Source organism: Oryzias latipes, chromosome 1, assembly GCF_053564925.1.
Source record: "Oryzias latipes strain Hd-rR chromosome 1, Olatipes_Hd-rR_3.1".
In the NCBI taxonomy this organism is placed as follows: Eukaryota; Metazoa; Chordata; class Actinopteri; order Beloniformes; family Adrianichthyidae; genus Oryzias; species Oryzias latipes.
Genome location: NC_136237.1, coordinates 21062206 through 21078363, shown reverse-complemented (window position 1 = coordinate 21078363; position 16158 = coordinate 21062206). Strand labels below are relative to the sequence as shown.

Genomic DNA, 16158 nt, shown 5'->3' with positions numbered 1-16158 from the left:
CTAGCACCTTCCTCCCTGTTTCCCTGATAATTTCTGCTGTAGTTTCCCAGTCATCTGGAAGCTCATCCTGACCACTCAGGACCTGTCTCAACTTCTGCCTAAATTCCTCACAAGTTTCTTCATTCTGTAGCTCCCACCACCTGGTCTTCTTTTCTGTTTTCCCTCTCTTCTTCTTCCTGACCTCCAGAGTCATCTTACACACCACCATGCGGTGCTGTCTGGCTACACTCTCTCCTACCACCACTTTGCAGTCAATAACCTCTCTCAAATGACCTCGTCTGCATAGGATGTAGTCCACCTGAGTACTCCTACCTCCACTTCTGTATGTCACTCTATGTTCCTCTCTCTTCTGGAAGTAAGTGTTGACTACAGCCATTTCCATCCTCTTCGCAAAGTCCACCACCATCTGTCCCTCCAGATTCCTTTCCTTCACACCAAACCTGCCCATCACCTCCTCATCACCTCTGTTGCCCTCACCAACATTTCCATTAAAGTCTGCTCCAATAACAACTCTCTCTCCTCTGGGGATACTCTCTATGACCTCATCCAAATCACTCCAGAATCTCTCCTTCACTTCTAACTCACAGCCAACCTGTGGCGCATACCCACTGACTACATTCACCATCACCCCTTCAATTTCTAACTTTAGGCTCATCATCCTGTCTGAGACTCTTTTCACCTCTAGAACACTGTTTACAAACTCCCCCTTCAGAATCACACCTACCCCGTTTCTCTTCCTATCAACACCTACATCCCAAACACTAACAGCAATTTCTGCAAGCAATGCTTTAAAATGACCATACTCAAAAATCAAGCAAAAAAATGGAAACTGTTTATTAATTAGTATAAACATGCACCAATATTTAGTTTAGGGTGCAAAAACTAGGAAAAAAAATGAACTCAACATGCCAAAAAATATTGTTCTACACACCAAGATCCCTCAAATCGACCAAAGAGATACTTTTCTATGAAATATGTGGCTTTAAAGGTGAATTCCGGTGGCCATCTTGAAAAATTACCACCATCTTGGATTTTCAAATGACCAATTGAGCAGATTTTGATAAGTATCTTATAAAGAATTACCATGTCAAATTTGATGGTCGTATCATATTTTCCATAATTCCAATGATAATTTTATGTCAGGAGGTTCTAAAAATGTATGGATAGATAGATGGATGGATGGCAAAGCCAATAAAACAATATAACCATTTCCTTCAAAAATTTAGGAGTTACCCTTTTTATTTAATTGGTGTAAAAAGATCTATACAGTTATCATTTGTATAAAAGTGAGCTATAGGCGTCATAACTTGAAAGGCACAACTACAAGTGTTGGGTTCACTTGAGCAGTATGCAGCTGGTCTTTTACAGATTATAGAACACATCAGATAAAAAGCTGTACAGAAAAAAAACACACTTCAGTAAGTTCCTCATGAAAATCGCAGCCAAACGGTCAGGAAAAAAGAAAAAAAACTTACATCAGACCTGTAAAAATTGAATGAAAAAGGAGACTCTGTAAAAATAAACCAGAGAAACCCACACTACTTTGAGGAAACAGTCCAGCCTTCTGCCTCTGTGGGGAAAATGATTCTAAAGTTTGGCATTAAAGTGGGTGGCACAGCAGGATAGCACATGTGGAGCACCGAGACAAGGTGGATCAAAGTGTCACCAGAAAGGCACACAAACCATCGCAAAATAGGGCTAGGTTAAAAAACACAAGCCAAGAGTGGAGTCAGATTTAACAAGTCCAAGTGCACATGATCAAAGTCTACTTTTCTAGCATTAGACTGACTAGTGCAGCATTTCAGTGCAACGTCATTAAAAAAAAAATCCAAAGCAGCAACATTTTTGTAAATTGTTATCTGCTCCTATAATTTTTCTAAAGCTTGCATTATGGGATTGATCATGGAAGAGTTGGAAAGTAGGTTAATACTGAGGTCGGTTTCAGCTAATCTAACCAATATCTTTTTTTAAATATGTGCACAAGAAAGTCTGGCATTGCAGAAGTGTTCATTACACAAGAGAGGAAAACCTGACTGATGAAAGAACTTTCAGAATATTCTGACTGCAAATTACTTCACCTAAAACTTACAATGCATAAGCGGAAAATTTCTTTTGAAAAACCTTTTTATTTAAATTTTTGATAAAACAAAAACCGGAGACCTCTAATACACAAATCCTTTTTGTTCTGATCAAACAAGTCAGTTTCCATTTGATGACCCTGAAGCAAATCAAACTGCACTCTTTCTAATGTGCTGTGTCATTTGACTTCTCCAGCACTAAGAATGCAAACAGCCATTTTTCAAGGTCAACTGTACATATGCAGGAGGACCTCAATTCCCACTGGATTTAGACACATTTTAGTCCATGCACATTTTCCAATTTTTTGCATCTATTAAACAAAAAAAAGCTAACTCTGATTGCTAAAATTCTGCAGCACTTAAACATGCTTAACATCAGACAAGACTTGAGGATGGGCTCAATCTCTCACATTGTCAAACGATAGAGGAAAAGGAGAGTCCTTCAGGAGGTGGATGAGTTATTTCAGTCAATATATTGACAAGAGTTTGAGATTAATCCTCGGATGAAATCCCTCAGACAAAAGGAGCGAGACAGGGAAGGATGATGATGTTTATATTCATTTGCCCTTAGTCACGCTCCCACTTCCTCCCAACCATTCATGAATAATAAACACTTTAAGGGTTAAGCTGACCTCTGTGCTATTACATCAGATGATGGATTTCTTGCTTGTTGCAGACCTGTTTGAGAGCAGAGGAGAAAAAGCCCTATCCTGAATTACAAAGCAGTTGATGAACCCCGTTAGACTGACAGTTGTGTGGTGCATGGCTTTGATTCTGGCTGCGTTGGGCAAAATCATTCGTTTTGGTTTAGGGTTTTCACTCACAGTGCAGCTTCACTTTCGTTAAGGTGTCGGTTTGTTACCAACACTTAAATTGACCTTTAAAACTCATCGCCCGATCAATGATTCCCACCCACGATATGTTCGAAGAATACTCTCCAAAATACTAAGCTCTGACTTGGTTTCTCTCATACCTTAAATATGTCTTTCTTTTCTATAGTAATTTTGCACTGAAACTGCTTAAAGTCCCTCTCAGACCATCTTTTGATTTATTGAAAAGCATTCTAAGTGTTCTTTTATGATTATCCTGGGGTTATTTTTGACAGCTTCTGCAGAGGGCGGCAGTAGCTCGTAGAAATTTGCCTCTGAGTTGGGCGAGATTGTTGCCGTGTTGCTGAGATCTCGGAGCAGGGAGCTTGTTGTCCGCCCAGCGTATTTTCTACGTCACAAATAAGCTGTTTTTCAAATGGCATTTTTTTCTTCTGCCCCTGAATCACAACAATGGGATGGGCTCCGGCAGCCTCGTGACCCCAAAAGGGACTAAACGTAATAGAAAACGAATGAATATTTGTCCTCAATTTGCAGACAACGCCACAAGAAGATGTTAAACACACAATTTTTTAGAATGGGTCTGTTGATCACACTTGTACTACCAAACAGCTCAATGCTGCTATACACTGCGGAAAATATAGAAGAACGTAAATGTGCATCAAATATGCACACGTCTCTATACTATTATGGACCATACATTAACACTATCGAGAATTTGCATTTCTTGCTTCGAAGAAAAATGTGTTTAGTGGCTAAGATTGTTCTGTTATCGCTGATTGCACCATTGCTGGTTTTAATGGTGTTAAAGTGATGTGATTCAACATGCAAAACAACCACTAAACCGACACACCACTGCTGTCCGGAGGCTTTTACAAAATGTGTTTGTTAACCAAAATGTAGTGCCACTATGTGGCTTTAAAAGTTGTTTTTATTTACTTTTTACAGCATCTTGACCTCCTCCTTACTTTATTTGAAACGAAATTTTTGTTTTTTAGTTAAGAGATGACCTAGTGAATATTAAACTCCCAACATTCAATAGAGATGCCTGTGTTATATCCATGAAGTAGCTTTGACTATTGTCTGACCACTGTGAAGCTAGTGCTTTAAGGATACTGTCATGTGCGGGGGGTGGCTCGAGAGCCGGTTGGACCCAGAAGCAGAGGCGGAGGCACGAGGATCAGGGACTAGTGGGTTTAATACAAGAAAACAAATAAAAAGCTCTGCAGAGCAGGTTCACAAAACAAAAACAAAAACTTACTTGGCGAGGCATGAAACGTGGACGAGGCAAGAGACAGGACCATGGACTAGACAGGACATGAACACCATAACAGAGGTAATGAACCAGCACAGGAGGAAGGCAAAGACAAGACTTAAATACAGACAGGGCAGACAAGACACAGGTGGACACGATCAGGGCTGATGGGGACCAAAGGAAGTAAAACTCAAGAAACAAGACAAGACAGGACCTTTCAAAATAAAACAGGAAACAGAAAACAAGACAGAACAAGAACTAAGATGAAAAACAAGACAACAAACTCAAAACCATGACAGATACATCCATCTTGTGTGCCTGTCTGAGTTATTAAAGTATCAGTAAGCGTTGGTATCCTGGTACACTGAGGAGTAAACTGCTGTCAAACGTATCAGAAGAAGAAAACATTTGCACATGCACTGGACGGATCAGGTGGACCCAGCCGTGCGGTCCGACTTTGCATTTAAGCAAGAAGAATCGCCATCCTGATCTGTAACTTTTTCCTCTTTTGTTTTTTTGCAACATTAAAATAAACTTATTGATACTCTAACCGGAAAGACCCTGAAAGGTTTTAGCAGAAGCAGACACATTTTGCACATGCAGGGTACAGATCAGGTAGCTTTTAGAGGAGAAGTCGTCGGGTTGTGATGGTGCCAATTTTGGTAAAGCTGATCTAGTTGGTCAAAGCAATATTTTTAAAGTAAAACGATGTGCTTCAATTGTGTAATACCACTGAATTTAGGATGATCCAAATTTTGTAAGCTTCAAACTTCAGACTTTATTTGTATAGCGCTTTTTATTCAGGTTGAAACACAAAGCTTACATTAAAAGCAAATAAATACTCATAAAAGTTGAAATTTAAAACAGGAAACACAGGGCAATCACATAAAATTAGTACAACTCCCTGTCACAGTGTACCAGGACAACCCAAATGCATGACTAGACTACATGGTTTAAGGAAGATCCAGAGTTCTTTTGATAACAGAAACGCCACAATAAGTGGAAAAACCTCCACAAACATAGCAGGACTCAAAAACAGCATGACTCAGGTAAGAAAACCAGGACAAACAGACTGAACTAACTCAACACTCCAGCACAGAGAGCAGAAATGGACACACTGAAATAGAGCTCAAACAAATTAACCTAAAGTGCAGACAACTGTGCACCACTCATGGAGAGCCACAGGAGAGGCGGCGGAGCCCTCCAGGAGAACCCACAGTCAACCTGCACACAAGACACAACAGGTAACACAACACAGAACTGAAGATTGTGACACTCCCCACCAAATTCCTCCCTCCACCCATCCAGTTCCCCCAATATAACCCTTATCTCAAAACTGAACCAGTTTGTTTGACCAAGTGGTATAAAGATTAGATGAAATATAAAAAAAAAGAAAACCCCAAAGTGTATATTACTAAAACCTAAAAAAAAGAGTTAAAGATGTGGGAAATAAAAGGTCTGTTTCAGTTGTAAAATGTTTTAGAAGGATCAGAGGAGCCGAGAGAGAAAAATGTTTAATTCAGTGCTTGTTGTTTCAGAGTTGAATCTACAAATTACAAATATATTAAAAATATATTATCTAAAGTACAGATTTAGATAATCAAATGCAAGCTGGCACCATAGACCTTGTTTATAATAATGCAAAGCATTTTGTTCATCCACCTTTTTAATTTCTCAAATGTGCTAAAAGGCAATGTGCTCCCACATAACTAGAATTTAAAAAAAAAAAAAAAAAATATTCGTTGACTTTTACCCATGTGAGCATATGTTCCAAAGTAATGGGATACTTCAAGAGTGATGTACTAACATGAATGCTTTGAGGAGCAAAGCTTGATTGCTTTAACCTCACAATGACATCAATACAATAGCGTCCTCTAGAATGAATCTCAGCCATTCTCCCCAGCAGGGGATTTTGGTCTAGAATTTTCCTTTGGGGGGATTGCAAAGCATATTAATTAGTGCAGAAGTGTTTGGTTGGAATGACAGGTTGTAAGATTCCCCCTCAGTACCTTGTAGCTGAAGAGGCAGCGATGTAGAATAAAGCAAGTCTATATGTATCTTTGTTCCAACACATCCCCAGCTGCTGGGTCATATTAAAGAGATAGAAAAAAAAAAATACTGTTCAGAGGAAAGGGCGCACCCCAGTCTAGCTAATCAATCAAGGGATGCAACATTGTGCGACAGGTTTGTGTTGACTAAACATTTATTATTCATGAGCTGAAAGTAAGGCAAGTGAAGGAGAAATAAACATAAATCTTTCTGTGTCTTGCTGTTTCTTTGTCTCCGAGGAGGACAGGAGTCCACCATTCTCTTACAGATTCAGAAGCACATTTTCCCTCTCTGTGAAAGCATGCATTAGTATATTGACTTGTGGAAGTTAACCCTCAAAAGACTTCTTGTTGTTTTCTCTCGATTTTCATTTTAAAAGTCACTCCTGTCCTTCCAACTTAAACATAACAATCTGTACTTTGTCCTGACACTCTTTGTTGATTTGCCCATCAAGCTGGTTCACTACATCTGACGTCTTAATGGTAAAGAAAACAAAAAACAAAAACAATTTGGATTCGATGTATGTATTTTAGTTTCAATTTTAATTGAGCTTGTTTTACAGAACTGCAAAGCTACTTCCAATATTTGTAAATGCTCTGCAGGCAAACTAAATTCTGTTAAAAATGTTTTGTTCATCTTTATACAGAACAATAGTAAGAAGCATTTGAAAAGTGCAGCAGGTGATCTTTTCTCTTGTCAAGGAAAACCAGTTCCAGATTTTGACACAACGACAAAAATTCACCTCGATGGACGCACAAAATCGTTGCCTGAAGTGACAAGTCGGGGCGGCCGTGGTGCAGTGGTGGTCGACTCCTGATTGGAAGTTTGCAGGGTTGATTCCCGTCCATGCGCCGAACCGTCCCTGGGCAATGCACAGAACCCCACACCTTACCCCTAGTTGAAGCCAGTGCTCGGCAGCGGAGCCACTGTGACTGTAAAGTGCCATGGGCCTTTGAGGAAGGAAGAAAAGCGCTATACTAGCATATGCCATTTACAATTTCCAAGTCAAAGACTGCAAATTTATAGTTTTTTTTTCCCTTATTTTCCTGGGTTTTAAAGGAAGCATCTTTTTGGTCTTTTTTATTTTTGTGGCGGTATTAACCAAAGCTGGTTTTACTTTATGGGCCCTTTATCAGTCTGCTGCCAAAATTGTTTTTGGCCATAATATTATTGAACCCCTGGATTTTCCAAACTGGTTAAATAGGCAAGACAAAAAAGCTTGCTTCGGTTGTAGAGATGCTGTTGTAGGGCTGTTGTGTTGAAGTAATTGTTACACATCCATCCATCCATCCGTCCGTCCGTCCGTCCGTCCGTCCGTCCGTCCGTCCGTCCGTCCGTCCGTCCGTCCGTCCGTCCGTCCGTCCGTCCGTCCGTCCGTCCGTCCGTCCGTCCGTCCGTCCATCCATCCGTCCATCCATTCATCCATCCATCCATCCATCCATCCATCCATCCATCCATCCATCCATCCATCCATCCATCCATCTTCAGAATCCAATGAATCCCTTTTTTGGGTCATAGGGCTGCAGGACCCTATCCCATCCGTGTATCAGATGACTTTCAACACTCAATAACCAATTGCAAAAATAATAAAAAAAAACCTGACGCCCTACAATGTTTTTCAATAGAAAAAAGAAAAAAGACAGACAAATATTATGTTCACACAGATTATGAGAAGCCATCCGGAAAGAGGACTGCACAAACACACAATCTTTGCCTTCCTCCTGTATCTTTGTAGCGTATTTTTGATGTCTTGATCTTTATTACTTTTATCTTAAGGTTGAAACACATGCAGAGCAATGCCTCTACAACTTGCTGCTCTGAGTTGCACAAAGATAGAGTATAATTGTTCTATCTTGGCCCTAGCTGCACTTTTATTCTGCAAATGCTTCCTTGAAATAGCTTAACAGGCAGTGGAAAGCAGTTCATCTCCCACAGTCCGCCCATTCAGTAATGCAGCTGCAACCCCCTCTAACTTAGCAACAATGTGGCATTGCCGCTCTGAACAGAGCATCCAAACATTTATGCAGACAGATTATTTTGAAGAGACAAAAAAAAAGTGCTTTATAAACTAACAACTCTTCAAAGTAGAATCCTGTTGATTTTCAACTCAAAGCAATGGAGGATTAATTCACTGCTGCGGTCTCTTTGCTACAGTGCTTCACACAAAAGACAGCAAAGATTTACCACTCTCATTATGCAACATTAGTGAGACTAAATTAGTGGCAAAAAAAAGTTAGGAGACGCACGACAAAGGCTTAGGAGAGATTTAATGTGTCATTAATCTGTCCACATTTTCCCCGTGTCTCATCTTTATTTCCTTTTGACTCTTTAATCTTTGAGGACTAAATTAAAAGCAATGAACACCAAGGTCTGTACCACCCAAGGGACTTACCACAGCTCCTTCCTGTGCAGCAAAAGACTGCCACTAAGTACAGTGGTGAGTATTTACTCTGCAGACTCGACTGTGAGCAAAACTACACAATGTAAATGAAATTTAACCGACAAACAAATGTTGGCATCTACATCTAAATTTTAAACCTGTTTTTCTTTATAGGATAAAACCTTTTTTTTTTTCCAGAGAATTGAATTTAGTTGGGGACTTTTTTAAGATCTGATGGATTTGGTTGATGCACTTAAATACTGTTGAAGCTATAAAATAGCTGCTCAGCTTCTTTTCTCCTCTAATTTATACATTTAGTGACATACATGAGACTGTGTATTATAATGCCTGAAGCCTCATACAATTAAAATATTTAAAATTTAAAAAATTTAAAATTTAAAATTTAAAAGTACATGTTTTTAGATCATGTATCCTTAAAAAGGAAACATGTGCAATTAGAGTGGCCCTCCGTTAGTTGTTTCTTTCACTTTAAGCTAAGAAAAGAAAAAGTCTTTTCTCTTTTTTCCAACAGCTGTTTGGTCTTGATATTTGAATTAATTTAGGCCCACTTTGAAAGATGTATTTTATAGAAGCGGAAACCTTCATGGGTATTTTTTTTTCTGTAGTGCATCTTTCTCATTTAGAATGTAATGATTAAAACAGCAACTTTCTAAAAATTCCAAGCAGACATAAAGATCAGTGCTGGTTTCATCTTGTTTTCTAAGGAAATTACATAGATGTAGCCCTAAGGAAAAAAATGACTCGAGTCTAAATGGCATTCTGTTTGTGTCTTTTACCATTGTCTGGCGTGACGAATGTCTAAGTCCTGAGAACAATTCAATTCTATACTTAGTGAAGATAATTAAAGCCCTGCTGTGATGGGATGGAAAGACACTTTTAAAAAAAAGAAGAAAACAGTTTAAGTTAGTATAATTGCTTTTGGATCACATTTTAAAGCAGAGCAGTTAGTTGAACACAAATGCTAATGACCCAACTATGTCTGCTGTTGCTATAGAGACAGGATCCTATGTGCAAGTCATTATTGTAGACATTAACATTAACAGTAGAAACATTGAGTTTCTAATATGTCAGGTGAGCTCTGCCAGCATCTTGAGTTCCTCAGTGTGTCTTCAAAGCAAACTTTACATGATTGTAGAATAAGATTCAAGCATGTGCTGTGGCTAAATGCAATTAGCGTTTAATACTTAGACTTACATGATTCATTAAAGTTAATAAACCGTGTGAGGCTACTGATGTGTTTGTTAATTAGGTCAAACTTCAGGTCATCTGTTACTGCTGTTAAAACTGATGCATGACAAAAAAGAAAGCATATGATTTCTGGTTTAGTTCGACATTGTTATTGATGTCTTGTTGTAATCATGCCATTTATTATTGCCGTATTTTCCACACCGGATTATAAAGCGCAACGTCAATAAACTGAAAAACTAGTCACATATAAGCAAGACAAAAAAAGTCAGCGATACGTCTGTACGTCAGACTTTTTCAAAAAGCATTTCGGACACCGTGCTCACTACTATTTTTTTTTTTTTTTAAACAGCGAATACGACGCCCCCAATTTCACCAAGTTAAAATCTAATTGGTATGTGCGTTTTATGATGACTATTTTTATGTCCCCTGTGTTCTGATGGTTAAAACGTTGATATGTTAATTAAAAAAATTAATTTAAATACATGATTTTTACAAAATTGTTTAAAAGAAATGCATTGTGGTCTATATTCGCTAACCTAGTGTAGCATCGATGCACACTGGTTTTTCGTAAAGATTTGTACATAGCTGTGTACACAGTCACATTCTGACACATCTACATGTTAGGCGCGTTAGCGTATTCACATTAAAACTTAAACTTATGTGGCACTCATAAAAAATCAGACTGACATTTTGACAGTTCCTCTTAAAATCAATTCCACATCGGTAAGCATAACTAGAATTAATCCACACATAAGGCACTATGGATTATAAAGGTTACTGTTGTTTTTTTTTTTTTATTAGGTTAAGGCTTTTGAGTGCGTCCAATAGTGTGGAAAATACAGTGTTTTTACTGTTGTTAGTGGTGTTTGCTAGTGTTACGATCCCGGGGTGTGGGAGGGAAAAGGGAATCAGCAATACAACAGATCTGTATTAACTGATTTATTCGGAGCAGTAAGCTACAACTGGTTCCGTCACACAGATATCCTCCCACATGGGATCACAACGTGATGTAGACACAGTTGACAATAATCAAAGAACACATGCCCGTAAAAAGAGGCATTCAGACATAGCAAGGATAAGTAGAAATCATTCTAAGGTGTCAAGAACCGAAACGAAACACAAATAAGTGCACAGAACACAAATGGCGAGCTGAAGAGTCAGCCGCCCTGGTGCTTGGGCCACGTCAGCTTATGTGTCCGTGCCTCCAGCGCAGAGGGGCGGGGCCGACGCTGTAGATGGAGTGACAGGCCAACCAGGACGACGAGGCAATGACGTCCAACCTAGAAGAAAGGAGATGGGCCGATCGCCCCCCCAGATACCACCGCGTTCAATTAACATAACTAATAACCCAAAACAAGAAGAAAGCTCATCCACCCCAAAAGACTCGGCACGTAACACCCTCCCCCTTAAGATCTGGACGCCGGGTTACCCGGTGACCTCATACCCTAGACAAAGCGTCAGCAAGTACATTGTCAGACCCCTTCTTGTGACGAATTTCCAGGTTAAAATCCTGGATCACAAGTGCCCACCGCATAAGACGTTGATTGTGGTTGTACATACTTGACAGAAACGTGAGTGGGTTATGATCAGTATAAACCAGAACAGGAACAGCACTCGACCCGAGGTAAACCTCAAAGTGTTGCAGAGCCATCAACAGGGCTAAAGTCTCTTTCTCAATGGTGGAATAGTTGATCTGGTGCTTCGCAAATTTACGCGAGAAATAGCAAACGGGGTGGTCAATTCCCTCAGAATCCTCCTGTAAGAGTACCGCACCAGCAGCCACACCACTTGCATCCACCTCCAATTTAAACGACTTTGAAAAATCCGGGGCAGCTAGTACTGGGGCATGGGTGAGGAGGGTTTTTAAAGAATCAAAGGCGTGTTGGCATTCTGGGGTCCAGGTGAAGGCTGTAGATGGACTGAGAAGATGCGTCAGAGGATAAACAACTGCGGAAAAGTTACGACAGAAGGCACGATAATATCCTGCCATTCCTAGAAAGCGGCGAAGTGCTTTGCGAGTAGAAGGGGGAGGAAACTCGACTATAGCAGATATTTTCGCGTCTACCGGCCGCACCTGTCCCTGACCTACTTCTCTCCCTAAATAAATAACCGTAGCTTTGCCAAAGTCACACTTAGCCAAGTTTAGAGTAAGTGAAGCTTTGGCCAGCCGTGCAAATACCTCACCGAGCACTTGTACATGTTCTTCCCAAGAGGAGGTGTGGATTATGAGATCATCTAAATATGCGTTGCAATTTTTCAAATCAAATAACAGAGTGTTAATTAGCCTTTGGAAGGTTGCCGGAGCATTACACATACCAAAGGCCATGACTTTATACTGAAGGAAATGATCAGGTGTGACGAAGGCAGAGATATCCGAGGCACGAGGTGTAAGGGGAACTTGCCAGTATCCTTTTAACAGATCCAGTTTTGTGACATATTTGGCAGTACCCAAATTGTCCACACAATCCTCCATACGCGGTAAAGGGTAAGAATCGGGAATAGTGACCTTATTTACTTTACGAAAATCGGTTACGAACCGGCGCGAGCCATCCGGCTTCACCTCCAGGAGACAAGGAGAACTCCAGGGGCTGGAACTAGGTACTGCTAACCCATTTTGGAGGAGGTAGTCTGTTTCAGTCTTCATAATCTCACGCTTGGTGACGTTTAAGCGGTAGGGATTCTGTTTTATTGGCCGGGCTGCTCCTACATCTATGTCATGTTCAATGACCGTAGTCCGAGTTGGCACATCCTGAAATAAGCAGGAGTAGCGATCGAATAAAGAGACCACATCTCGTTGTTGGTCAGGGGATAAATGGGGCAAAAGAGTCGGCAGTCTGGTTAAAACTCAGAGTTAGATAATCGGGCGCCGAGATGAGCTGAAGGAGGGACGCGGAGCCCATCATCCTTAAGAATGGTACCTTCGGTTGTAATAGGGATGCAACAGCGCTCCACCGGAATGTCTTTGCACGGCTCAGCCTCGGCACCTCTGGGAAAATACTTCTTCAGCATATTTATGTGACACACACGATGTTTTCGACGTCGTTCCGGAGTGGCTACAACATAATCAGTCTCACTCAGCCGCTCAGTAACAGCGTAGGGACCACTGTAGTGAGCGGAAAAGGTCGCTCCCGGAGAGGGAAGCAAGACCAGTACTTGTTCGCCAGCATGAAACTGCCGAGGCTCCGCTGACCGATCAAAATTCGCTTTCATGGTCGATTGAGCAGCAGACAAAGATTTCCGTGCCAACTCATTGGCTCGGTGAAGACGTTCACGAAAGCAGCTAACAAAATCCAATACGTTTTCAGGGGAAGGCGGTGCTAAAAAACGGTCCTTTAAAGACTTAAGGGGCCCACGGGGTGTGTGACCGAACACTAATTCCGCCGGACTAAACCCGAGGGATTCCTGATTAGCTTCACGGGCTGCAAATAACAGGAACGGGATGCCTTCATCCCAATCATTCTCCGTCTGAAGACAATATTTCCGCAACATGGACTTTAACGTCTGATGCCACCGTTCCAGAGCACCCTGAGACTCAGGATGGTAGGCGCTAGACACAACGTGTTGGATGTTTAGCGTTCGAAGGACCTGTTGGAAAATTTTAGACAAAAAATTTGTTCCCTGATCTGACTGGATTACACGGGGCATGCCAAAAATGGAAAAAAACTTTGTTAATGACTTCACGATGGCACGGGTAGTTATGGTACGTAGCGGCACTGCCTCTGGGAAACGAGTGGCGGCACACATGATGGTGAGTAAATATTGATTCCCATGTTTGGTCCGAGGCAAAGGGCCGACACAGTCAACTATAACCCGTTCAAAAGGCTCCCCTACCACGGGAATCGGACGTAATGGAGCGGGGGGGATCTTTTGATTTGGTTTTCCAGTTAGTTGACAAATATGACAATGGCGACAATAGTTTGCTACATCGGCTTTAATGCCTGGCCAAAAAAAATGCTGCAAAATGCGCCGGTAGGTTTTTCGAACCCCAAGATGGCCCGACCACACACTTTCGTGGGCCATGGCTAAAATGGAGGGTCTATAAATAGCAGGAATTACCACTTGAAGAACCTGATCACTGCTAGAAACTACTGAAGGCCACCTGCGCAACAGCAGATCATCCTCCATGAGATAAACTCCCTCCCCTTTTACCTGAGTAGCATCCATCGCCCTAGAAAAATATTGTCTTAGGGTCGGGTCGGCCTTTTGCTCCGCACCAAGACGGGCACGATCCACAGGCAGAGGCACCTCCTCTACTGCGGACGCTCCAGACTCCGGAGTTTCAGCGGCTTCCTGAGTGTCAGCCTTCCTGTCGGGGTCATCTGCGAAAGCTGACATTAAGATGGAGTCAGACAGGTTAATATCCTCACCCTTACGGGCCTGGGCACGAGTAATAACACAACTGGGAAAGATACTAGAAGGCTGTGTGACGTCAGTGGGGGGGGGCCCGTTGGCCACTTCCAGGGTAGGAGTCACCTTTCCTCCCGCGATGTCATTACCCATTAGAAACGTGACTCCTCCCACTGGAAGCTCCGGGCATACAGCCACAGGGAAAACCCCGCTGATTAATTCAGATTGCACATGTACTTTGTGTACTGGCCGTAAAACATAACCCATCTCAACTCCCCGTAAAATTGCATCATACCCACAGGTAGATTTATCAGAGAAGGGTAGGACAGAGGCCAGTATAACAGACTGTGAACAAGCCGTGTCACGTAAAATGTGCACGGGACAACAGTTATTTTTATCACCCACCAAAGACACCCAGCCGTCAAAGACAAACGGCTTAAAACACTCCTCAACTCCATCTGACTTAATGTCAACTTTCACGACACCCACACCTTTAGGCGGCGACAGTTTAGGCTGTTCCTTATGTTTGAGTGCAAGGCAATCAGCAATGACGTGTCCCGGTTTGTGGCAGTAAAAGCAACACCTCTCCTCCTTCTGGAAAGCAGGAGCCGGACACGACCGATAACTGTTCACCGAAGTCGGGCTTACACCCTCAGAGGACACAGGAAAGGCAAATTTATGTGTCAAAACATACTCATCGGCTAACACAGCCGCAGAAGAAAGCGTGTTCACCTTCTGTTCGTTTAAATACACAACAACACGTTCAGGTAGACACTTTTTAAACTCCTCCACCAAAATTAGTTCACGAAGAGAGTCATAATCGGCAGCATCACAAGCGGCAATCCATTTATCAAATAAAAGCCCCTTTTCCCTCGCAAACTCCGTATGGGTACAAAGGGTTCCTTTTTTCAGGTTCCTGAACTTCTGCCGATAAGCTTCAGGTACCAGTTCATACACTCTTAGTATGGCAGCTTTAACGCAGTCATACTTCAGGCTGTCTTCCAAAGAAAGAGCCGAAACAGCCTCCTGAGCTTTTCCATGCATCTTACACTGCAGTAGTAGAGCCCAAACTTCCGAAGGCCACTGCAGAGCAGATGCAATGCGCTCAAACACCCCAAAATAGGCATCCACCTCGGACTCACGGAAGATCGGTACTAGGTTAATGTACTTACTAATGTCAAACACAGCTGGATGTTGGGACAGGGGAGGAGCGGCCGGCGCGCCGCTGTGCTGATCCTCGGCTATCCCTGCGGATGGTCCCCCCTGCTGGGCGGACAGCTCCAGCTGACGGATGCGCACAGCTGTGTCGGCCTCAATCTCGAGCTTCCGGATCTGGAGCTGAAGGTCGCGCTGCGCCTGCTCGTGCTTCTCCCGAGCCTCCAGCTCGAGTCGAGCCAGGCGCACCTTGAGCCGTGCCCCCTCTCCGGAGCCAGCAACACCATCCAGAGAAGAGGAATCATAACGGGGGAGCGTGAAGGGCGTCTTTACCTTCGGTTTGCACTCACCTGCTCCCCTGGCCGCATCATCCTTATCCTTGGGCGTCACCAGAGCAGATCGCCCAGACAGCGTCACCAGATCCAACTCCTCCAGCCTGGTCACTATAAGGGACTTCAATTCCCGCTTTCGTGTATGACCGCCAAACGTGATGCCGAAGTGGGTGGCTATTTTCACTAAGTCGTCCTTAAGAAAACACTCCAACGCTTCCACGGACGGGTTTCCTAGGAAATCCGCCAAATCAAAGGGCGAAGGCATTGCTTCCTACCGCCGTAAAATAAGAAATGAATGAATGAATGAATCCAGAGTAAACTAGGGACACCGCCCACTCCTATAAAGGGCGTGAGCGGATGTATCCCGGACGAGCCCCCACTTGTTACGACCCCGGGGTGTGGGAGGGAAAAGGGAATCAGCAATACAACAGATCTGTATTAACTGATTTATTCGGAGCAGTAAGCTACAACTGGTTCCGTCACACAGATATCCTCCCACATGGAATCACAACGTGATGTAGACACA

The 16158-nt window shown here is 42.4% G+C and overlaps 1 protein-coding gene across 1 annotated transcript; it reads right to left on the bottom strand.

The window, feature by feature from the left end:
* Positions 1-10722: 10722 nt before the first annotated feature.
* Positions 10723-15897, bottom strand: LOC144986835 (uncharacterized). Its single transcript, XM_078935388.1, has 2 exons — positions 13948-15897; positions 10723-11078 (listed from the first exon to the last, which is right to left on the bottom strand). The coding sequence occupies exons 1-2, from the start codon at positions 15895-15897 to the stop codon at positions 10956-10958; spliced, it is 2073 nt and encodes a 690-aa protein (XP_078791514.1). The 3' UTR covers positions 10723-10955.
* Between the last annotated feature and the right edge of the window lie 261 nt (positions 15898-16158).

Bases quoted from the DNA above. Each gene is read 5' to 3' on its own strand.
- LOC144986835 (XM_078935388.1), bottom strand. From the start codon at position 15,897: ATGCCTTCGCCCTTTGATTTGGCGGATTTCCTAGGAAACCCGTCCGTG. The intron at 11,079-13,947 runs GTAAAAGGGGAG...CCTTTCTTCTAG, and splicing joins GGGCGATGGATGCTACTCAG to GTTGGACGTCATTGCCTCGT.